This window comes from Delphinapterus leucas, unplaced genomic scaffold (genome assembly GCF_059928025.1).
Source record: "Delphinapterus leucas isolate spDelLeu-1000000601 "Yukka" unplaced genomic scaffold, BTC_Dleu_Yukka2 spDelLeu_asBTCV2_sq25, whole genome shotgun sequence".
Classification (NCBI taxonomy): domain Eukaryota; kingdom Metazoa; phylum Chordata; class Mammalia; order Artiodactyla; family Monodontidae; genus Delphinapterus; species Delphinapterus leucas.
The window spans coordinates 19118459-19142918 of record NW_028322234.1 but is presented as its reverse complement, the minus strand read 5'-3'; the positions used below and the strand labels follow the sequence as shown (position 1 = coordinate 19142918).

The following is a 24460-nucleotide window of genomic DNA, read 5'->3' as shown; positions in this document are numbered from 1 at the left end:
CCTACCCCACCCCACCCCCCGCTCCGTGTCTTCTCCTCCAGGGAGTCGAGGTGCAGTCTGTGTCCCTCCCAAGCTCCTGGGTTAGGGTCTTTCTGGGCTGGGGTTTATAACGTGTCATCCCATGGAGGGTACGGTTATAGGACTCCATCCACGTGTTTCATTCCCGTCCCTGGGAAAGAGCGGCAGGAACAGAGCCCAAAGGGCAGGATTTACATCCTGGCATCAGAAGGACACACATTCTCAGTGCCCTCAGACAAGTGTCCAAACTCCCTGAAGCCCTGTTTCCCCTTGGTAAACATGACGTGCCTCCTGAGTCACTGTGAGATGATCTTATCGATATCTGGAACACAGTAGGAACCTACTGATGGCAAATGTTAGACTCCGTCAAATTCCTATGCATCCTTCAAAGCCCAGCTTCAGTGTCCCTTCTTCCAAGAAGCCTACCTGGCTAGCTCCCCCCACTCAAAGCCCTGGCCCCCACCTCTCGCTTCCTGTACCCCTGGATCCTGTCTCTGGTCCCATCCAGATCCCCAGGGGCTGCAGAGTTGGGGGTCTGGATCTCGGGAGCAGTGTTTGGGTTTCCTTCCTGTGACATGAACAGACAACGCGTGTGTGATGCGGACAGCTCCTGGTGCCACGGGGATTTATTGGCAAGCAGCTAGAGAGTGTGAAGGGGCAGGAGTGCTGTTTCCAGCCTGATTCGGGGCTGAATTCAGTGCTTCCATGAGTAGCAGGAATGAGCCCAAGTTTGGCAGAAACCCAAGCTGTGCTGGGGACCCAGGCCCTAGCAGGCAGACACTGAGTTCTAGGACACAGGAAGCCGTGCCTCCAGCCAACAGCTCGAGAGGACCAGAGTGTCCCTTTTTCCACCTGGCCTGGCCTGACCTGGCCTGGTGTGACCCGGAGAGAAGAAACTGGGACGCTGGAAGGAGGCTCTCCCTGTCGGGACCACGGGGTCACAGCCCCCCCGGGACTGGAGAAAGCAGGTGGCCTAGAAGGACCTCAGACAGTTCAGAGAACAGGAAGAAAGGAGGCACCTTCCCCCCACCCTGGCTTCTCCTAGGCACGCCCACCACCTGCCCACACCCCACTTCACAGCATGGGAAACTGAGGCTCAGCCCAGGCCAGGCGTCCTGTCCCCCAAGGGCATCAGGGTGCGGTGTCCACGGCCATGGTGGTGGCCCGTTTGGAGTGGCGGATGCCCATGGTGAATGCCGGGGCCCTGGCCTTGGTCATGGTGACCTGCTCGGGGCTGTGGGTGCCGGGGCCAGGCGTCTCATCCGGGGGGCGTGGGGCTCGGGGCCGCCCCAGCATGGTGAAGGCCGGCCGGCGCTGACGGTAGGCGTTGGGGTCCGGGCTATCATACTGGCCTGGACCCGGTATCTCAGTGGGGTCCTGCGGGGGTCGGGCGGGGGGCGTGCGGCCTGCTGCCGTGTAGCTTGGGCTGCTGGGCTTGGTGAAGATCTGGGAGCCCCAGAGGGAAGGCAGGGTGTAGGTGTTGGGGGCAGGGACTGAGGTGTCCAGGGGCCGCGGGCGGAAGCGGGAGCCCAGGGTGAAAGCTGGGGGGGTCCGCTGGCGCGTGGGGGCCACCTTCTCTGGGCTGTAGGCCCCAGGGCCGGGCGTCACCTCCAGATCTGTAAGAATGGGGCAGGAAGGTTGGCAATGGACAGGGTCCTCACCTCCTCAAGGACCTGGCGTGGCTCCCCGTCGCCACATGCGTCATGGAGCTCACAGAGCCCAACCTCCCTCTGTTCTCTTTCAAGCCTCTGGCCTTTGCCCAAGCTCAACCCTCTGCCAGGAATGCCTCCCATTCCCCATTCCCACCGCCCAGGAGCTGCTTTCCCTCCTTCAAGACAGTGCGAAAGGCCCCTCCTCCCTGCTGCCTTCCCCGCACCCTCCTAAGCAGAGCCCTCACAGCCCTTCCTGAGATCCCCCTGGGGTGGGTCTCTCCGCCTCTCCAGACATGGCCACACTGAGGTGAGGTGGTCCCCACCTGGATCTCACCTCACCAGGCTGGGGTCTCACAAAAAGCGAGGACGCGTCAAATCTGCTTCAGCTCTCAGCAACTGACTTAGTGCATGTTGGAGCGGACGGGCGAGTAGAGGGCTGGGCAGGGAGTGGGTGGGCAAGGGGTGAAGGAGTAGACGATGGGTTCAGGGAGCTGTAGCTGGATTGGTAGCTTGTGGATGGATGGGTGGATGGACGAGTGGATCATGGGTGGGTGGGTGGGCGGGTGGGTGGATGGATTAGTGGATGTGGATGGGTGGGTGGATGAGTGGATTGTGGATGGATGGATGGATGAGTGTGGATCGTGGATGGGTGGGTGGATGGGTGGATGGACGAGTGGATCATGGGTGGGTGGGTGGGCAGGTGGGTGGATGGATTAGTGGATGTGGATGGGTGGGTGGATGAGTGGATTGTGGATGGGTGGGTGGATGGGTGGATGGATGAGTGTGGATCGTGGATGGATGGACGGATGGGTGGATGGATGAGTGGATCGTGGATGGGTGAGTGGGTGGGTGCGTGGATGGGTGGATCATGGGTGGATGGGTGGGCAGGTGGGTGGATGGATTAGTGGATGTGGATGGGTGGGTGGATGGGTGGGTGGATGAGTGGATTGTGCATGGGTGGGTGGATGGATGGATGGATGAGTGTGGATTGTGGATGGATGGACGGATGGGTGGATGGACGAGTGGATCGTGGATGGGTGAGTGGGTGGGTGCGTGGATGGGTGGATCATGGGTGGGTGGGTGGGTGGGTGGGTGGATTAGATGATGAATAGGTGGATGGGTGGGTAGGCTGGTGAGTAGATAGATGGGCGAATGTATGAATGGATGGATTGATGGATCAGTGGTGGACAAGTAGCTTTGTGGTAGGTCAAAGATGAAAGGGTGGGTGGATGGGAGATGCGCCCTAGGTGAGAGGGAGCTGTCTGGAGCCCGCGAAGGGGATGGCTGCATTTGCCACAGTCCCCACTGTACCCTATTGTCTCCTGATGCCGAGGGTGAGCTCCAGCTGCCCTTGTGACACCCTTGGCCATATGTTCCCAAGATCACATCACCCTGGGCCACTTCACCCATTCAGGTTCTCTCAGGGCCCCTGGCCCCTCTTCTGAGTCCACTGGATTTTGTCATTCCAAAGACACTGAAGGTCTAAGAACTCGGGGGTGGGAGGGGAGAAGAGTACGGAGGCACGAGATTCGCTGAGGGCCTGAAGGGGCAGGGTCCTGGTAGGGCAGCACAGGTCAGATACTCACCCCGAGACTTGCCCCGGCCCTGCATGGAGTAGGCAGGGGTGCAGCTGCGGCCAAAACGGGTGACTTTCGGGTCCAGGAAGTAGACCGGCCCAGGGCTGGTCTCCTGTGGAGATGCTGGGGAGAGGAGCCCAGGGTCCTAAGGGCGCCTCCCATGACCCCACCGCCTACTCGGTGCCCTGCTTAACCCTGAGGCACTCCCACCCCCCGAGGCCCCTGGCCCCATCTTGGAGGGCAGGGACTCAGCCCACCGAGGTATGGTTGCCCTGACCTGGGGGCCCTGGGTCTTGCTGACCGTCTGTGTGCCTGTAATCAAAGCTGTCCCGTTTGCTGTGCCCCACCCCTGACCTGTCCTCTGCCAGGGGCTAGGGGACCAGCTCCTGGACCATTAGACTTCTGTGTAGAGTGAGAGAACCGGGCCCGAGTAAGGGTCCAAGGAGAGCCCTTCCAGGGCCTGGGCTTAGCCTGCGGGTGGCCAACCTGAGGGAGGGGCTTGTGTCGGGCTCTGAGAGCCAGGTCCTGGGGAAGCTCTTCGCCCAGGTCAGCCTCCTCTTCACACTAGCAGGATGTGAAGATGGACACTGAGATGATCCACGGAAGGGGGTGGTCCGGCGCCTGGCGCTTAATAATTGGCACGGGACTTCCGTGGTGGTCCAGTGGCTAAGACTCCACGCTCCCAATGCAGGGGGCCCGGGTTCCATCCCTGGTCAGGGAACTAGATCCCACGTGCCACAACTAAAGGATCCTGCATGCCACAACAGAGATCCCAAGTGCTGCAACTAAGACCCGGTACAGCCAAATAAGTAATAAATAAATACATACATAGATTTTTTTTTTTTAAAGAAAGTGGAAAGCATGCACCGATTTAAAAAAAAAAAATGGGACCTCCCTGGTGGTGCAGTGGTTAAGAATCCACCTGCCAATGCAGGGGACATGGGTTCGATCCCTCGTCCAGGAAGATCCCACATGCCGCAGAGCAACTAAGTCCGTGCGCCACAACTACTCAGCCTGTGCTCTAGAGCCTGCGAGCCACAACTACTGAGCCCTCGTGCCACAACTACTGAAGCCTGCGCGCCTAGAGCCCGTGCTCTGCAACAAGAGAAGCCACTGCAATGAGAAGCCCACGCACCGCAATGAAGAGTAGCCCCCGCTCGCTGCAACTAGAGAAAGCCCGCGCACAGCAATGAACACCCAACGCGTTCAAAAAAAAAAAAAAAATTGGGACCAGTTACTATGATTGCCATTGTTACTGTCTATAAGCCCATTCCAGGATAAATGCACATGCATCTAAGTGCAGTAGGTCTGACAAGGACCAACTGGTTTAAGTACTATGCGTATGTGTGCACACATGACACGGTACACACACATGAAGCATGTTCATGACAAATGAGCACAGTCCAACTCATGGCATTTCCCACCTCGATGCCTATGCTGCAAGCTCTGCCTGGGGTCCCCTTCTTCTCCAGGGGACTCCACCAAACTCCTACTCATCCTACAGAGCCCAGATCCCATGCCTGCACCTCCAAGAAGTCCTCCCTGGGCACTCAGCAAAGTCTACAGTAACCACCACTACCCCCGACTCCCCAGCCTATCTGTCTCTCTGTCCCAGGATGGGATTAGAACCTGGCAACCCAGGTTGCTCTGGGCCATAGGCTCGGTTCTTGATCCTTCCTAGTGACAGATGTGACGCTGATTCCCTCCTTTGCCTTCTGGGGCCACTCGCAGCTTCCTGAGTTTTCTCTCACTTTGGTTTGGGATTGTTGCTGATTCTGAGGGCTGAGAAGAGGCTGCTGGCGCCGCACCTCCCAACAAGCCTCTGTCCACAGGAAGCAAAGTCCCCACAGAGCAAGGACCCTTCCAGCCCCCAGCCCAGCCCACTCGGGACCCCGAGCACTCTAGCAAGTGGGTGAAGGAGCGTGTGGGCAACGCCATGAAGGCACAGGCTTGTGGGTACATGGCAGTGACGCCATCCACACAATGGGCCGCTGGCTATAGCTGGGGCCCTGTGTCCGCCCCATCACTGCATCCAACGCTCACTGACACCCTGTCGCACCCCTTCTGGCCAGGAGGAAAGTGGACATCACAGAGGCGGGGTGGCCCACGGACCAGGCCAGCCCCACAGCCTGCTGTCTCGCCAACCTTTCCTGTCCAAACACAAAGGATTCTCCTTCCACCCTCCCCACGCCCCGTGGGACATCACGGCCCAGGAGCCCCCATCCCGCTGACTGAGGACCTGAGGCGGCACTCACACCCACAACCCTTCTTTGTGGAGCTCTGACTGGAGACCAGGCACTGCTGTAGCCACTTTGAAGGCATCCAATCCTCACTTAATGAACGTCTCCAGACATCCAAGATGTATTTAATCCTGACCACAACTCGGTAAGGACTGTACCGTCATTGTTTACAGAGGGGGAAACAGACACAGCTTGCCCAAGTCAAGCAGCAAGGAATTTGCAAATGCCCTGCAAAACCACACACTACTCCCCTTCCATGAGGGACCAGAGAGGCACAGCAGCTTTCCTGAGGTCACACAGCAGGGGTTATGTTGCACACTGTCCCGGCTTCCTGCCTGACTGAATGAGACCTTGGATCTAAGGGGGTGAGGAAATACTCTGGGTGGGAGATTGGAGGCCCACCTCTCCCACACCGGCCTTACCCTCGCTGGGCCTCCGGAAGAGCGAGTAGGCGGGACCAGCCACCCTGGTGCAGTCGTGGTTGATGTAGCCGACGGTGGACGGCAGGGCGTACAAGCCTGGCCCGGAGCCTGCGACCAAAGCCTGAGGATCACGGCCTGGGGCCATGCACCCTAAGAGATGGGAGGAGACAGGGGACCAGCCCCTGAGCCCCCACCTGGCCTCCCAGCCAGTCTCCACAGCAGGGGTGTGGGAGTAGCAGCTGCCGGGGTGGTGGGGGGAGTGGCAGGGGCTTTGTGAGTCACAGGAGTTACAGGAGGGCGGGGCTGCAGGGCTGGGGCACCCTGGGACCGCTGAGGCCCAGACACACAGATACACAGTCACAGGCGGGGAAACTGAGGCCCAGACGCAGAGATACACAGTCACAGGTGGGAAACTGAGGCCCAGACGCAGAGATACGCAGTCACAGTTGGGGAAACTGAGGCCCAAACTCAGAGATACACTGTCACAGCTGGGAAACTGACCCCTGGACACAGAGATACACTGTCACAGTTGCAACGTTTGGTGGCCTCTGCAAGAATGTCAGTGCTACATAGGCCACGGAATCTGACTCCAGCGGCTTTGCTACAGATGGAGAAACTGTGGCAGGGCTGAGGCGGAACGGAGATCCCAGGGTCAGTGTCAGAGTTAGGGAGGCTCAGCTCCCCCACGGACCGCTGCACAGGCTCCCAGGTTCTGCTGCTCTCTCTGAGACAGTTATCACCAGTGAATACACTGCAAAGGCTTCTTGCTTGTTTTTCCTCGTGTCCGTCCCCCCACGGGACCTCTGCTGCTCTCTTGACCACTGTACCCTCAGCACCGGGAAAGGTGCCTGGCCTTTAAGACACTCAACTCACGGGCCCACAGGAATGCCACATTCACACCCATACTGCGGGAAGGAAAACTGAGGTTCGGGGAAGCACAGGGGCCTAGAGACTGCCTCCTCCAGCCAGGATCCCACACATTCCAGACACCCCAGTGGGGGGCACTGGAGCAGGGAAAGGTCCCACCACCACGGCCCCCTCGCCCACCTACCGTTCTCCAAGGGGGCTACCCCGCAGGTCCTCCTCAGACCAGTCTCCGGGATTTGGCACTCGGTGGTCCGCCGGCCCAGGGCCACCGGAGTCAGCCGTGGAGCAGGGTCGCAGGGGAGGGTCCCCATTGTAGTTAGGGGCGGGTCCGGGGCTCCTGGTGTCAGCTTCTTGGCCACACAGCTCTGGGCTACAGGTGCCGACACCTTCCCGGATCCTGGCGGCTTCTGCGGGGTTCGCAGAGCCCCGGGCAACCACACCCTCCAGACGGCACAGACGGCCCCTTGTCTGTCGGCAGGGAGTCTGGGGCCCTGGCCCGAGCAGGCTGGCCAGCGGTCACTGGCCTGGAAGTGGGGCCAGGATCGAGTGTCGGCCAGGTAGCTGGATGGTCCAGGAAAGAATCCGGTGTCAGCAGAGCCAGTCCCCCGGGAGCCAGCTGAGCTGGGCAGCCCAGGCCAGAGCAGGCCCTGGGGAGCCGGAGCTGCAAACAGGACACCCACAGCCTGGTGGCAGGAGGGACAGGTGAGGTCATGGGCGGCCTGGCCCCATTTCTACAGCTAAGGAAACTGAGGCACTGTCCAAGGTCGCCACTCTGGGAGCTGCTTCCTCCCCTCCTTCCTTCATCCAGGAAGGACTTATTGGGCACCTACTGTGTACTAGTTTCTGTTTGGGTTGGTGGGACATGATGGAAACAGGCAGACGAGGAGTTGATGTTTTCGCGAGGGGAGAGAGGAAATAAGCAATAAATGTATAAATGAGCACACCATATGTTAGAAGGTTAAATGTCCTGCAAACATACAGCAGGGCAGGGGCAGGATGAGAGGTCACTGCGGTGAGAAGGTGAGGGAACATCATTTCAGGATAGGGAAGGGCTGTGCCGAGGCCCCGGGCAGAAGCTAGGACGGCAAGGAGGCGGCAGTGGTCCTCCGGGACAGGCCGCTGCCTTCCAGAAGCCAACAGGGATTTACTCCATCCTAATGCAGAGTTTATTTCCTTGGCTGCACCGAGGGCTACCACTGTGTCAGGCTCCAAGACGGGGCTCGGGGAAACCTGGCTGAAGAGAATTCACATTCCTGTCTCTTCCTGGCATCCTGGTTTGTTGTTGTGTTGTCAGCCCCTTTAGCACTGCAATGTGTTACCAGCTGTATTGAGTTACAATTCACATACCATACAATTCATTCCACAACGTATTTTTCATGCATTCTGTAATTTTTAAACTTTTTAATCAAAAAGTCATAGTCTGTGTCAAAGGTCATAAAACGTGTATTGGAAAAGAAGATCTTAAAATCAATGACCTAGAAAACTGTAGAAAGAATTCACAAAGCCCCCTACCAAAAAAGCTGGCTCTTTGAAAGGATCAACAAATTTGATAAGGCTCCAGCTGGACTGATCAAGAAACCAATGAGGTGAACCAATCCCAACATTGGGAACGGAGGACGGGCAGGGGTAACACGGTCTGTGTGAAGCCAGAAAAAGACCCTTTGCTGAGCAGCACCTGAGGCGCTTTCTGCGCCGGCATCATCGTGTTTAATTAACCCAGCATCTCGTAAGAGGTACTGATGCTGACCCCTCTGTGGTCACAGGAGGGGAGATGACGCTCGGCAGGGAGAGCGACAGGCACAGGACCCTTGACTCGGGTTTTAGAGCAAAGCTTAGGGTCAAGGGCTTCTCCCGGGTTCTAATTCCCGCTCAACTTTCTGGAAGTGCTGAAATCCTCTGGATTCCCGTCGCCCTAAGGATAAAATCCAAGCCCTCCCTGTCACACAAGGCCCCGCACGGTCTCACCCCCACTTCCACCTGCCCCGGACTCCTACTACTCAGCCCTGGTCCACACCCCTGTGGCCACATCAGCCGGCTTCCTGCTCCTTGGGTGGGAACCTCTGGGACTCTACCTGCCCACCCTCCCCCTGGGATGCACGTTCTGCAGGTCAGCCCACAGCCAGCTCCATCCTCAGTCACCTGTGGGCCCCAACACTGGACAAGCTACGTGCGTCTTTCCAGAAGCTCACAAACTCCAGAGCCATGGACAGAAGTGGGCGCTGAGGAGGGAGACGGGGGATAAATATCCCACCTCCCTCTCCTTCTGCCTGTTAGTGCCTCCCATTGACCCACACTGGCCAGACTTGCAGGAGCCCAGGGACACCCCACTGAGGTCAGCCTCTGGGGCCCAGGGCAGGCAGAGGAAGGACCCCAGCCCTCCCCATGCCTGGGGCCCCCAGCCCAGGCTCCATCAGCCAGCCCTGGAGTGAAGACAGCTAGAGACACTGGTTCCAGTCAGGATTCGGCCCCCACTGTTTCCTCTCTGTGTTACAGCCCCAGAGATGAGACCCTACATTCAGATTCCATTTCCCCTCTGTGCCCTAGGAAAGAACCAGGGGTTAACACGGACTGCGGTGTGGGAGGGATAGACTGGACCAGCATCCTGAGCTGGGAAGGGTGCTCTGGGGACCTCCAGGCCCAGCCCCCTCCCCGCCTGAACTCAGCAACCCCAGCCCACCGGCCCCCCCACTACTGGCTCACTTGTCTCTGCAACTCCAGCCCAGAAATCTTCACTCCACCAGGTGAGCTGAGATGCCAATTAGCTCAAAGCAGATGCAAAGAGCCGTGTTTTAATCCGAACTGACACAGGGGCAGCAGAGGGCAAATCACAGAACTAGTAGAAGGAAGCCTAGCTGGGCGTGAGAGCAGGGCTCAGGCCCAGCCACAAGGCCGAGGTGCGGGCAGTGTCCGGGGAAGACTGCAGAGCCGAGCCGATGCCTGGATACAGCCGGCGCTCCACCAGTTTCAGCCCTTATCACAGTTACTGCTTCAACCAGGATTCAGCTGTGCGTCAGGCACTTTCAGGTACTGGGGAAACAGGGGTGAACAAAACCCATAAACTCCTTTCCTCCCCTTTTTATGGAGAGAGGCAGGCAAGTAAGTCTGCAGGTGTTAACGGCAAATAGCAAGGAGGGGCCGGAGGTGTGGGGAGTGCAGCTGGGGAAGCCTCACTGAGCAGGTGTCACTGGAGGAGAGAGCAGGGGAGACCTGGGGAGAGGGCGCACCTGGCAGGGGCACCGCCGGAACAAGGGCCCTGGGACAGCATTGCGCCCGGCGTGTGGGAGGGACCGCGGGGAGGCCCGTGGCGGTTGGAACGGAATGAGCGAGGGGGAGAGGAAGGAGGTGAGGGCAGGAGGGGACGGGGTGGGTCGGGTGGTGCAGGACCCGGGGGCGCGGAGAGCTCGGCTCTCACCCGGAGGGACGCGGGACCCCCCCAGGGCGGCGGGCAGAGCAGGGACGCGGGCTCGCTGCTCACAGGCGCCCTCTGGCGGCTTCGGGGAGAACAGGCCGTGGGCGGCACCGGGAGCCGGGGCGGAGGGGACTGCGGGGGTCTGGGAGGGGTGGGGTGGGGGAGATGCGGGGGAGGGATGGGGGTTGTCAGGGAGGATAGTGGGGAATTGCGGGCCGAGGAACTGTGGGGCCAGCTTAGCTGGGATGGAGCAGGAGGGAGCGAGAAGCAGGTGAGTTCTGGGTCTACTTTTGTGTGTGTGTGTGTGTGTGTGTGTGTGGCCGCCTTGGGTCCTCGTTGCAGCGAGTGGGAGCTACTCTTTGTTGCGGTGGTCGGGCTTCTCATTGCGGTGGCTTCTCTTGTTGCAGAGCACGGGCTCTATGCGCGCGGGCTTCAATAGTTGTGGTGCACGGGCTTAGGTGCTCCACAGCATGTGGGATCTTCCCAGACCAGGGCTCGAATCCGTGTCCCCTGCATTGGCAGGCAGATTCTTAACCGCTGTGCCACCAGGGAAGCCCTGGGTCTGCTTTAAAACTAGAACCAACAGGGTTTGCAGGCAGATTTGATGTAGGCAGGGAGGGAGCCACGAGCCTCCAGGATTTGGTCTGCTCACCTCAAAGAATGGAGCTGCAGGTACCTGGGAGGTAGCAGAGGCAGGAAGGGCAGCGTTTACAAGACCATGAGTTCAGTCTTGGGATTGTGGGCTTGGGACTCCGTGGGACATGCACAGAGACACCTGGTCAGCCAGATGACAGGGTGGGTTGTTGGTTATCTATGGGCCCTGTGGGTTCAGAGGCACCTTGGCTTTTACCCCGAGGAAGCTGGGAGCCCTGGAGGGCTTGAAGCAGTGGTCAGTATTAAGAGAAAGGGAGGTGTCAAGAATGGCTTTGACCTGAGTCTCCTGAAGGAAGTTGACCTCAACTGAGAAGAGGGCTCCAGTTGCTTTCCTTAGTTGTTTACTGTCCGATTCTGCCCTGCTCCCTCCTGACACACACGCGCAGAGGAAGAGGCGGAGGCTGTGCGTGTCCTGTCCTGGGGTCCAGCACATCACCAGTCTAAAGCAGGCTCACAAATACCCTTAAAAGAAAGGAGTGAGGGGTTGTTGACACTGCTGCGCTGAGCCGAGGTCTCCCACCTGTCTCTAAAACCATCCGGGAGCTAAAAGTGACTTTGCACCCCAGGAAGCTGGGTTACTGGATGGCCTGCTGTTCTGTCCCTGGCATGGGGGGGGGCCACAGGCCAGGTGTTTGCGGGGACACCACCCCATGCAGTGCCAGCTTTCCCCCTGCCCTCCTGGCCTGAGATCTGTCCCTTCCCACCTCCCAGGGCCCTCGCAATTGTCCCTTATCCGGGCCTGACTCAGACTCACGCGCCTCGGTGGCCGCCGGCCCCTTTGTTCCGGGGGTGGGGGTGCTAACAAGGAAGACTTGTTCTTCCAGGGATCAGGACTCAGAGAACCTGCCAGCTTCCCCCCTGCCTCCATCCGGGAAAGAGCCGGCATCGGCTCTCCACGTGGGACCAAGCCAAGCAGGGAGGGAGCAGCTCTCCTGTTCTGCTGGGTACCCCGCTGCATGCCCGCCCGAGTCCCCATTATGAGGATGAGCACATGAGGTCCAGACGAAGGGAGAGCTCGGATGGGGGGGGGGCGCTGGAGAGCGCCTCAGCAGGCTTTCCTGGAGCCCACCAAGTCCTACCCGACCACGACCAGGTCCTCTCTCCCCTGTCTGGCTTTATCCATCCCTCCAGGGCCGCCCCTCTGGCCTCCCAGCTGCAGGGCCTTTGCTCACTGTACCTTCTACCTGGTACACTCCTTCCCACACAGATGCTTCCTAATTCTCTTCACTTCCCCCAAGTCTTTGCTCAAACCTCCGCATCTGCCCACCCAACTTCATCCTACAACTTGCCCCATGTCCACACTGCCAATCCCCCTTCCATCTTTTTCTTTTTCCCACAGCATTTATCACCCACTAATATAGTGTAGCATTTGTCCCCAGCACAGTGATGGGCTGGAGCTCATGAGAGCTGACTTAGCAAGTTGATGTCATGCTGGCAGCTCCCATCAGCCACGGTGGGAGTATTTACACCCAGGAATTAGCATGAAAAAAGCTACAGAGCAGGACTTTTTGCCCTAAAGTGCCAGCTGTCCAACATTTATAGGCACACTGCGCCTGTTTATTATACTTAATGTTTACACCTCCTGGCTCCCGCCCCCGCCCCGCCTCCATAAGAATGGAAGCCCCTCGGGGCAGGGTCGGCCCACTTTGCTCTCTGCTGTCACCCGGGCACCGAGAACAGTATTTGGCAACTGGTGGGCGCTCAATAACTATTTGTGTCTTAATTAGTGACCCTCATCAGGGCCCTTGAGACAAAACCACCCTCAGCATGAGCATGGTCATCCTCCCAGCGCTAGAGAACACACTCAGGGCCCCAGCACCGTGACCCTGGGCCGGGCAACAGGACTCCGGCCGCCTGGCACGGACTCCATCACAACACACGACCCTCGTCACGACCCCACCCCAGACGCTGAGACGCCCCCGCAGCCCCGACGCCACGGCCCAGCCGCGGCGGTGCAGGGGCGGCTCCAGGCCCGGCCACGCTCCTCTGTGCGTTCCTCGGGGCCGGCGCCTTCCGGTTCGGGGTGGAGGACCCCCGGCCTCGCCGCTTCCCCGAACCCACCCCAAACCGCCTCAGGGGCTTCCGTCCCGTACCTCCCCGGCCAGGTCCCGGGCGATGCCAGCGCAGCAGGGGGCGGGACCTTTAAGAGGCACAACGCCGCTGTCATTCGCCCTAATTTACGCGCAGACGGACACCGCCCCCCCAGCCGCCAAGTCGGGCCCGAGGGCCGCGCCACCTCGTTGGCCAGTCGGGGCTAGAGAGCCCCTGCACTGCGCGCGGCCTTGTGGGAAACGCGCCCCGGACCGCCACCCTGGCGCCCGGGGCATGCCCGGACTTGTAGTCCGGCAGCGCGTGGCGGCCGCAGAAGACGCCGGTACGCGCGGGTGGCGGGAGTCGGGACCTGGGCGCTCCTGCCTTAGTGGCTGCAGGATGCGGCGCCTCCCGGGGCCGAGCCGAGCTGAACCGCCGCGGCCTGCTGGCCGAGGAGCTCGTCATCAAGGACGGCGGCGCGGTGGGTGCACCAGTCCGGCCCGACACTGACCCTCAACCCCGGCCCGACCCTGACCTTCAGCCCCGACCCGTAACCTTCGTCCCCGGCAGGACTCTGATCCTCAGCTCCGGAAGGACCCTCACCCTCAGCCCCGATCCCTGACCCTCAGCCCCGACCCCTGACCCTCACCCCCGGCAGGACCCTGACCCCCGGCCCCAGCAGGACCTTGATCTCAGCCCCCACCCTGACCCTCACCCTGCTGGGCACCCAGCTTACCTGGATCAGTCTCAACCTTGGATGTTGGACCTTGGCCCCATTCCCTACCCAGCACCCACAGAGCCCTGCCCCAGACACCCGGGCGCAGCCCTGCCACCCCAGTTTCCCACCCTCCCTGCAGAACCACCCCCAACCCCACCTTGACTGGGCTCTGAACTTGCACCCCCCCCCATTACCCAGACCTTGCTGCAAGGCTCGGATCCTCCTGGTCCCACTCATGTCACAGGTACAGACCCTGCGCTTGAAACAGTCCCCTTGGGCAGAGAACTTTCCTGAGGGGTCTGCTCTGGGCGCCGACGGTGACCCCAGCCCAACCCCTCCCCCTCTCCAGGCAGGGCGCCCCGAGGCTCCCAAGTCGTCCACCAGCAGCCTGCCACCCAGGGTTTCCCAACCTCTGAGGTTCCCAGCACCGCTGGCACTGGGGCGCAATGGTTCTCCAGGCACTGTGGAGGGTGGAGTGGCTCCCTGGCCCCAGCCTCTCAATGCGGGGAGCCTCCACAGTGTGACAACCACTGTCCTAACCCCTCAGCACAGTAGGGGTCCCAGGGCTCAGCCTGGGGTCCGGTGGAGGACCCCAACATTTCCATTCTGTGCTCACAGACACAAAGCCAATGCAAGCCCCCCCCCCCCCCGCCAACACTGGAGAGAGTCCCAATGGCCACACAGAAAAACCGGAAAGAGAAACTGGTGCCATCAGTAAACAGAAAATCAGTTTTTAAAAGGTGCTTTAGGGCTTCCCTGGTGGCGCAGTGGTTAAGAATCCACCTGCCAATGCAGGGGACACAGGTTCGAACCCTGGTTGGGGAAGATCCCACATGCCGCAGAGCAGCTAAGCCTGTGTGCCACAGCTACTGAGCCTGCGCTCTAGAGCCCGCGAGCCGCAACTACTGAGCCCACGTGCCACAACTACTGAAGCCCACGACCTTAGATCCCGTGCTCCACAACAAGAGAAGCCACGTCAATGAGAAGCCTGCGCACCGCAACGAAGAGTAGTCCCCGCTCACGGCAACTAGAGAAAGCCCGCGCGCAGCAACGAAGACCCAACGCAGCCAAAAATCAATAAATTAAAAAAAAAAAAAGGACTTCCCTGTGCCACAGTGGTTAAGAATCAACCTGCCAATGCAGGGGACACGGGTTCAAGCCCTGGTCCAAGAAGATCCCACATGCCATGGAGCAACTAAGCCCGTGCACCACAACTAGTGAGCCTGTGCTCTAGAGCCCATGAGCCACAGCTACTGAGCCCACATACCACAACTCCTGAATCCTGTGCGCCTAGAGCTCGTGCTCCGCAACGAAGAGAAGCCACCGCAATGAGAAGCCCGCGCACCGCGACAAACAGTAGGCACCGCCACCCACCCCTGGCTTGCCGCAACTAGAGAAAGCTCGCACGCAGCAATGAAGAGCCAACACAGCCAAAAAGTAAATAAATTATTTTAAAAAATGCTTTATTTAACCGGGTATATCCAAAATATTATCATTTCAACGTGAAATACTCAATAAATACTGAGATTTTTACATTCCGCACTCATACTAAATTCTCTAAGTCCAGGGTGTATTTTACCCTTACCTGTATTTTCTGCTTAATTTTCATTGGAAGTATTTCATCTGTATATAAGATTTCCTAAAACTGTAGATGAGGGACTTCCCTGGCGGTCCAGTAGTTAGGACTCTGCGCTTACACCGCAGGGGGCACAGGTTCGATCCCTGGTCAGGGAACTAAGATCCCGCAAGCCCCGCGGCACAGCCCAAAACAATAAAAAATAAAATCGTAGATGAAAAAGGAGATTCATAAACCCAAATTGTCCCAAACGCACTTAAAAGTTTTCCAATAAGTGGATCAAACGTCTGTTTTTAGGTTGGTATTTAAATTAAAAATTACATTTCAGGTGGTGAGTAGCCCTGCCTGGCTGGCAGCTCTGCCCAGGCCTGAGTTTGTCCTGTGCCCCAACCTTGTCACCTCCCCAGCCGGGCCCTGGGATGGATCAGCTGGGCCGCAGCCAGCTGGCCTACGGCAAGGTTGGAATTTCACACAGCTGGCCCAGCGCTGGCCCTAGTGACCCACGGCAGTTCTTCGTCAACTCTTTGCATTCACTGCAGCACTTCTGCTCTGGGGGTGGCCCTTCCGCTCCTCAGGGAACACCCATACCGCCATCACAGCACTGAGTCGGCTTCCTCCTCAGACAGAGCTGGTCCCCACACCAGGACTGCCAAAGTGGATGCGTGGGGTGGTGTAGAGGGGGGAGGGTGTTCAGCTGGGGGTGGATGGATACATGGGTGGGTGGACAGCTGGCCGACAAGTGGCCAGAGGGACAGGTGGGTGGGTGTTGGGCGAGCAGACCTCTGATCTGAGCTCCACCCTGGTCTGCCCACACCTGCTAAAGTCAGTCTGGGCCTGTCCTGAGGGGTCTGCTCTGGGCGCTGACGGTGACCCCAGCCCAACCCCTCCCCCTCTACAGGCAGGGCGCCCCGAGGCTCCCAAGTCGTCCACCAGTCAGCCATCCTCACCCCCTCAGCCCAGCTCGGCCAGGGGACTTCAGGGGCCAGCAGGGACGTCGAAGGCCTGCTGGAACAGCTCCTGTCCAGCCCTAGAGCTGGCTGTGTAACAGGCGACCCCTCACTGAGGAGCCTCTGTCTCCTCCCCCAGCCTCCCTGAGACCACCGAGGCAGGGAGCCACCCAGTGAGGGGGCTCAGGCTAAAGTCTGGGGTGCTTCAACGCCAGAGCTGGGTGGGGCACCTGACAGGGGCCCCAAATGACCCAGCCCTGCCCTCAGGGCTCCAGCTCACCCCAAAGAAAATCCGTGAGGCCCCCAAGTGACCAGTGATGTTAGCGAGGGGAGCTGGCCAGCCGCGGTGCAGGGGTCCTGGGGGAACGGGAATCTCCCAAGGCTGGGGCTCTGGCCTCTCTGGACACCCTCCTTGGCCCCGAGTGCCCTGCAGAGCCCCGATGCCATCCTGGGAAGGTGGGGAGGAGGCCAGGATGTTGGGCTTGGGTGGCGGCCGGGACCTCCATGGGAAGGAGGCTTCCTACACAGGCCACTGAGGACTTCCTCCCGGTGGGGTGGGGGACCGATGCTGGGAAGCGGGGACCAAGAGCAGGAAGCCCAGGCTGGGGGGATACAGCCAGGACCTCAGCCCCCACCCAGGCGGCTCCCGTGGGCTCAGTCACCTAGGAACAAGAGCAGACGTCCCTGGGGCAGGTGGGAAGTGCAGTTCAGTCCCCCCCGCCCCCCCTACCCTGCTGGTGCTGGCCCTGCCCCTCCTGGGGTCCATCCAGACCCCCTCCAGTCACCTGCCCCATCCCTCTCTTCTCCCCCCACCCCTTCCTCTGTCTCTCTCTGTCTCCGCACCCCCCTTTTCTTCTTCCACCTCTGCCCGGAATCTTCTTCCTCTGTGAGCCCACCTGTCCCTTCCTTGGGGTGGCCTCTGCTGATGCTGCGGTCATCGTGTTCCCCTTAGCACTGTCCTTTTAAGCCGCGGGTGTCATTAACCCTCCTCGTTCACGCAAGCAGAGGCTTGGAGCTGGAGGGGCCAGAGATGGCGGGGGAGGGGCAAGTCCACACCCTGCAAGGGCCTCGGCTGCCAGGGTGCCAGGAAGCCGGGTCAGGGCCTGGGAAGAGACCCATTCACCAGGCCTGCTGCCCCCCACCCGGGTTAAGGGCCCAGCTTCCCGAGAAGGGCCCACACCTCCGGCCTGGGGAGGGGCGGCACCTTGGAGCTGCCTTCCTGTGCGGCCTTTCCCGGCACCGAGGTAGGAGGGGGATGGGACCAAGGAAGTTAGACGCTGGGTTCGCACACTTGGGGCCCCCTGAGTCTCCGCTCCCCTCCCCTGCCCCCAGCGGCACCCCAGCCCCCACTCAGCTCCCCTCCCCTGCCCACCGGCCCCTGCTCTTAGGCCCCAGTTTCTACCTCTGACAATTAAGATGTTGAGAAGACAAGACGGGCAGGGCTGGTGGTGCTTAGAAACACCATGGCCTGGCGACTCCTCTTTTACACTGAAGTCAGGGAAACTGAGGCAGTGTCGGGGGGGGTGGGGGGACAACCAGGAATCTCCATCCTTTTCCTCCTGCATGCCCGCTGCACACGGGGTCTGGGGTCACAGCGGACGAGGTCCCCCCATTCCCAGTACAAGGGGGATGTGACATCAGCCACTTGACCTCGTTAAGGACTGCGAGGAAGTCAGGTTGGGGGGAAACTGGCTGGGGAGCTTCCCACTCAGGAGGCAGCATCTGGGCAGAGACGGAGCAGGGGAGGCTCATGCTAAGGTCCTGAGGCTGCCTGGTCCGGAGGCTGCTCAGTCTCATAGGCTCCAGCCACGGCCAGGAGTTGGGATTTTTCCCTCTGCCAGGGGAAGCCGTGGGGTGTCCACGTGCTGAGAGGGTGTTTCTAAGTCCACTCTGGGTGCTGGGTGGTGAACGGCTGTGAAGGAAACTGGAGCCAGGCTGAGGGGCCCAGAGTAAAGAGTGGATGGATTCCAGCGTTGGGAAGATGAGGTTCTCAGGCCTCGCCGATGCCCGCTGTGGGTCCCCTCCCCCAGGCTTCTCGTGGGGAGCCCAGACCCAAGTCGCTGTGTGGAACAGAGCACTGAGGCCCCATGTCCGGTGTCCCAGGCTCCCATCACGCCTGCCCGTTTGGCGGACGGGAGACAAGCTCAGAGGTGGGTGGGCCTCGGCTCCACACCCTACAGCATCCTCACCCCTGACGGGACCCAACTTCCAAGCGGATTGCTCGGGGCGGTCCACCGCAGGAGACCTGCTGCGCGGCCGCCCAAGCTATCGGGGGAGGCTGCTCCCCACCGCCCCCGCGCGGCCGCTCCGGGCAGCGAGGGCTGAGACTCTCGCGACTGGGCGAGCCCGGCGCCAGCCCTGGGCCTGGCTCCGATTTCCACTCAATTAACCTCGACTGTCAGCCCTCTCCCACCTCCATCTTCCGATCTTCAGTCTCTAAAAGTGAAACCTGGAATCGGCCCAGACCCTTCGCCCGCGGGTTCTGACCTCGGCCTCCTCCGCCCCCATCTCTGGCCCCCAGTCCCTGCCTCTCTGTCGCCTCCAGGGTCGGGGGTCAGGGTGGGAAACCCCCTCGGGAAACCCCCGGGGAGCAGCTGGAGGAGGGGGAGGGGAAGCGGGGTCGCGGGGCCGGGGGCGGGGGGAGAAGGAGCCCGGGGCGCCAGTATTTAAGCCGCCTCCTCCGCGGGCAGGGGACAGAGCCGGGGACCGAGCATGGAGCAGGGCCTCGCCCTCCTGCTTCCCCTCTTTCTGGGGCTGCTGCAGCTGGGCCGCGGTGAGCGGGGCAGGGGTCTCCGAGCCGGGAAGGGGTTGGGAGAGAGGAGGGGCTCGGAGGAGGGGGCTGGGGGCGCGGGGCGGGGCTGAGAGCGCCGTCGCCCGCAGGTGGGCCGCTGGAGGTGGAGCCCCCCGAGCCCGAGGTGGCGGTGGCCGTGGGCGAGTCGCTACAGTTCACCTGCCGCCTGGCCTGCGAGGACGGCAGGGCGGCCTCGGTGCAGTGGCGGGGCCTGGACACCAGCCTGGGCGCCGTGCAGTCGGGCGCGGGTAGCAGCGTTCTCTCCGTGCTCAACGCCTCGCTGTCGGCTGCGGGGCCCCGCGTGTGCGTGGGCTCCTGCGGGGACGTCGCCTTCCAGCACAACGTGCGGCTCCTGGTGTTCGGTGAGCCCCCGCCCCTCCCGCCGTCGTGGCACACGTGGGGGCCCAGCCAGCGGCCCTGCTTTCCCTCTATCCTTGTGCCACCTCTGCCTGGGAGGCTTCCCGGATTGCCCAGCCCGCCCCAGCTCAAAGCTGGCCTCGCAGGTCCTCCTGAGTCGATCTGCAGTCCGCTCCCTCCTCCCCGCATCCCCTCTCCCCCAATCCACCCCCAAACCTCCTGTACCTGACCCCCTTGCCCTTTCTGCGGGTGGGGCACTGGGTCTTCCCTGTCCCCGGGCACCAGCGGTCCCCACGCCCCCTCCTCAGAGCCCAGCCCTGACCCTCGGAGTTCTGCCCACCCCCTTCCTCCACTCCCTCCACAGCCTTCCCGGACCAACTGACTGTGGCCCCAGAGGCCCTGGTGGCTGGGCCGGACCAGGAGGTGTCCTGCACAGCCCACAACGTCACGCCTGCTGGCCCTGACACCCTCTCCATGTCCCTGCTCCTGGGAGATCAGGAACTGGAGGGGGTGGAGGCCCTCCGGGATGTGACGGAGGAGCCCCAGGAAGGCGAGGACCCACTGTTCCAAGTGACACAGCGCTGGCTGCTGCCCACCTTGGGGACACCCACCCCACCCTCCCTCCACTGCCAGGCGACCATGAGGCTGCCCGGCTTGGAGCTGAGCCGCCGCCAGCCCATTCCAGGTGAGCCTGTGCCTCAGTGTCCCCCAGGAAGTGGGTGAGGTCACACCACCCAGCGCCTGTGAGCCTTGATGAGTGGTGCCCAGCGGCTCTTATGGAATCCTGGTTAAGCCCCTCCCCTGCTGTGTCGCCACCTGGGCAGGTCACAGTACCACAGCCAAGGAAAAATTGCATTCGATCTTTATTTTATTTTATTTTTAAATTAATTATTTAATTATTTTTGGCTGTGTTGGGTCTTTGTTGCTGTGCGCGGGCTTTCTTTGGTTGCAGCGAGCGGGGGCTACTCCCGTTGTGGTGCGCAGGCTTCTCATTGCGGTGGCTTCTCTTCTTGAGGAGCAAGGGCTCTAGGCGCGCGGGCTCAGTAGTTGTGGCGCACGGGCTTAGTTGCTCTGCAGCATGTGGGATCCTCCCCGGCCAGGGCTCGAGCCCCTGTTCCCTGCGTTGGCAGGTGGATTCTTAACTTCTGCGCCACCAGGGAAGTCCGGGCATTCGATCTTTAGTCTGTCCCTTCGTGGCAGCCAGGGGCTACTTCTCACTCGTTCATTCATTCAGCAGATTCGCTGAGCACCTACCCTGAGCCAGGTCCCATGAGGTGCTGCCCTTCCTCTGCCCACAGCCCTCCAGGGCTCCCACCTCCCTTTGGGTGAAAACCCAAGCTCCTCGTGCCCACGGAGCCCTACAGAGCCTGACCTGCTTGCCCCGTCCCCCACCGCCACCCCCTGCCTCACTTCCTCTCTCCCCCTCACTCAGTCTGCTGTTCCTCCGACACCCTAGGTGCAGTCCTGCCCCAGGGCCTTTGCACTGCTGTGCCCTCCACCGGGAACGCTCTTCCCCACATCTCCCTCGCCTCCCTCGTGTCTCCTTCCCAGTGAGACTTGCCCTGACCTCTCTGTCCAAGGGGTCAAACCCCACTCCCACCCCCACCACACACACACACTCACACACACACACACACACACATACACACACACTCAGGCCCTTTCTCTTCTCCTGTTGAATGTTTGTTGACACCTTTTATCAACATCTGACTCCTGTGTGCTCTCTTTATTTTTTTCCCCATTATCTGTCTCCCCTGCCATTGGTTTCATCGAGATAGGAATGTGTCACTCTCGTTCATGGCTGTCCCCCTAGTGGCTAAAACAGTGCTCAGCGCACAGTAGGTGTCCAATAGATACATCCTGAATGAATTAATCAATAACTGTTATCACGGAGCCTGGCGCATAGTAGGTGCACAAGAAATGCTTGCTGAATGAACTAACGAATGGCAACATTTAACGTGGGGCCTAGCACACAGTAGGTGCTCAGTTCATGTCAGATGTTATTAGTTAGTCTCATCTGGGACAGGCCCTGACCGCATCACCAAGCTTCTGGCAGCCTCTCACTAAGGAAGCACAGATTCGTTCTCTGAGAGGGCACCCCGATACTCATGTTAATGGCTGGGGCCTGGGGGCCGGGAAAGGTTTGGCTCAAGTGGAAGCAGGGGTGTGGCGGGGAGGCAGGGGTGTGCTGGGAGGGTGTGCACAGAGTCCTCCGGATTTGAGAGCCGTCACACAGCAGAACGGACAGATCCCCTCTCGGGACCTCAGTCTCTCATCTGCACCGCAAGGGGGCGGGGCACCCCCTTCCCTCTCCCCACCCCTCAGCCCCATAATAATAAGATCCAACACCCGTGTCACTCTGCACAGCCAGCCCCTGGGGTGGGGGCCTCTCACCCTGCTTTCCAGTTGAGGAAAGTGAGACACAGAGATTTGGATGCTCGCTGGGGGTGTGGGGGGCATGACAGACCCCGAGACGGCTCCTGCCCACTGGGATACCCTGCGATTCACCCAAGTGAATGGACGGGGCTTGGAGTGGTTCTGGTCCAACCATGTGGTCCGGGTGGAGAGAGGGAGGGAGGAGAAGGGGCTGGGCAGCAGCAAGAACAGATGGCTGCCGTGTTTTCCAGTCCTGCAGGGCCTGACCTCCCTGGAGCCCCCCGTCATGACCCCCCCAGAGCCCAGCACCACAGAGTCCCCGGAGCCCCCCGTCACGACATCCCTGAAGCCCCCCATCACCACCTCCCCCGAGGCCACCCCAGAGCAGGCCTCCACCCGCAGCCCCAGGAGTCCTGGCCCCGTGCCCCGGAACAGCTCCACCAGGCCCTGCCGCCCGGAGATCCACCAGTTGTCAGCAGCAGGGAGCTTGGAGCTGCTGTGTGAGGTGGTCTGCGGCCCAGGCGTGGCCGTGCGCTGGACCCGGGCCCCTGGCGGGCTGGCGGCCTACGAGACGCAGGAGGTGGGGGCCCAGGCTTGGCTGAGCGGTGGGAGCATGCTGTGGGCCAGATGCCACGGTGAGGGCTGGTTCCAGTGTTGCCTGGACCCAGGGGGCCAGACGGCCAACCTGTACGTGGCCTCAGAAATCTGTGAGTTCAGGGGCTGGGGCGGGCACTGGGGGAGCCTGAGAGGGAGGGGAGCCTTGAGTCTGGCCTTAGACAAGGGGGGCCCTGCCAGCCTGTGTCCCCAGCTGTCCAGGGGACTTCCGTGGCCCTATAAGATCACAACTGCCTGCATGGCGACAACTAAGTTTCAGGGACTGTGTAGATGTCACAGCACTCTATGGACTAAGACAGCCTGTGGAATAGAAACAGAAATAGAAGGGAATTCCCTGGCGGTCCAGCAGTTAAGACTCCGTGCTTCCACTGCAGGGGGCGCAGGTTTGATCCCTGGTCTGGAAACTAAGATCTGTGTGGCGTGGCCAAAAAAGAAAACAAAAGTAGAATACAGCCACTTTGGTAATTTCCGTTTTTCTGGTAGCCACATTCAGGAATAAAAAGGTAAAAATAAGTTTGACAATATATTTCGAAATATATATATATATTTATATATCGATAATATATATCGAAACCAATATATCTCAAACGTTATCATTTCAACATGTAATCTATAAAGAAGCATGAATGAGATTTTTTTTTCCAAACTAAGCCTTCAGTATGCAATGTGTGTTTTACAAAGACAGCGCTGTCCACTCAGACTGATCACATTTCAAATGCAGCTGTGGTGAGTGGTCCCTCACTGGACAGCTCACTTCTAACTACAAGGTCCTATGTACCTTTCAAAAGACTCACTCTAAAAATAGCTGGATAGTCCAGTGATTTTTATACATTTCAGAAGGCGTTTTAAACCGTGAGGTCCTTTGTAAAATTTCAGGGAACTCGGTCAATCCGGGAGCCCTTAGCCGACTCTGCTGGGCTGCTCCCCAAACCTGCAGAGAGGTGCAAGACACCGTATGCCTCTCTCTCCAGGCTCCCCGCTAACGTCTGCATACCTGTGGACGGGCAGCTTGGTTCTGGGGCTGCTTCTCCTGGTGTTCCTGACCTACCGCCTGTGGAAACGCTGCCGGCCCACCAGATGACCTGGGCCCCTGCCCCGCCTGGACCACACGGAAGGGGATTTTCCTTCCACTCAGTTGCGACTAGAGGATGTTTGCAGGGTTCTGGACAGCAGGGGGGCTGACCGTGGACCCCTTACCCTGATGGCCAGCACATCCAGGCTCCCCAGCTGGCTGGGCTTCCCTTCAGTGGGGACCCTGGGGAGCCGCCACCCCCACCCACCCCCACGGTGCAGAGCTGGAGAATAAAGAGCATCTGGTCTGACCTCGGTGGTTCCTGTCGCGGTCTGAGGACACGGGGAATCCCCGGCACAGCTCCAACCATCCTCTGCTCTAGGTGACTCCCCAGACAGACAAGGAAGGACAGGACACCCCAGCCCCACGTGGTCAGGGGTGGGGGTAAGAGGCGTGTGCTCTTCCTGGTGCCTTTCCCTGCTTAATGAGTAACTAGGAGTCCTCAAAAGAAGCGGAGAAAAGTATTTGTTGGACGACAGCACGGGCAAAGACACAGAAGAGAGGTGGCTTGATAAGGGAAATTGCATCTCTTTTGGGGTGGCTGGAGGCTAAAGCGTGGGGAGAGGCGAGGGAGAGGCTGGAAATGATACCGGCAGATGAAGGGCTGTAGATGCCAGGGTCGTCAGCCTTGTGGAACCGAGGAGCTATGGGAGAGTTTAGAGCTATAGAGGATGCGGTGTGAGAAAGTTCCCTCAAGTGGTAAGGAAAGGTAACAGCCTGGGACGGGGAACTGGGGACCGTGGGTGGTCCACTCGCTCTGTGAACCCGTACAGCGGACTAGGGGCCGCGGAAGCGCAGACCAGACCCCTAACCCAGCCTGGCGGGGAGAGGGGGCCTTTCCCCACGAGGTGAGCTACAAACTCGCACGGAGATTGGGTTAGGCTGAAGACCAGGCTGAGCACAAAGGCTCTGAGTTGAAAATCAGAAAAGGGGGCGGGAGCGGCGCTTACTCCCGGAGTTGGGGTGGAACCATCCCGCCCGCTCTCAGCAGGGCTTCCCTGGTAACCAATGAGACCGGTTGCTAGGGGACCATGCTAATGAAGGACTCGCCCACTACCAAGATGGCAAGCAATCCGGCTTCATACCAGAAACCAAGCCCTTCCTAGGGATCCATTTTGGAGTCTGGCAAAATTTAAGT

General features: G+C 60.1%; 2 protein-coding genes and 1 non-coding gene across 3 annotated transcripts; 2 read left to right on the top strand and 1 right to left on the bottom strand.

Annotated features, from left to right (window-relative positions):
* Window positions 1-647: 647 nt before the first annotated feature.
* Window positions 648-7087, bottom strand: CIMAP1D (CIMAP1 family member D). The gene is made up of 4 exons (XM_022565709.2): window positions 6961-7087; window positions 5910-6017; window positions 3257-3370; window positions 648-1634 (listed from the first exon to the last, which is right to left on the bottom strand). The coding sequence occupies exons 1-4, from the start codon at window positions 7085-7087 to the stop codon at window positions 1150-1152; spliced, it is 834 nt and encodes a 277-aa protein (XP_022421417.1). The 3' UTR covers window positions 648-1149.
* Window positions 7088-15249: 8162 nt separating this feature from the next.
* TRNAV-UAC (transfer RNA valine (anticodon UAC)) lies at window positions 15250-15322 on the top strand. The gene has a single exon. It is a non-coding gene; the product is annotated as a tRNA-Val (tRNA).
* Window positions 15323-18713: 3391 nt separating this feature from the next.
* Window positions 18714-23331, top strand: MADCAM1 (mucosal vascular addressin cell adhesion molecule 1). The gene is made up of 5 exons (XM_022565695.2): window positions 18714-18884; window positions 18992-19264; window positions 19624-19944; window positions 21887-22342; window positions 23222-23331. Exons 1-5 carry the CDS (start codon window positions 18824-18826, stop codon window positions 23329-23331), a joined length of 1221 nt encoding a protein of 406 aa, XP_022421403.1. The 5' UTR covers window positions 18714-18823.
* The last annotated feature ends 1129 nt before the right edge of the window (window positions 23332-24460 follow it).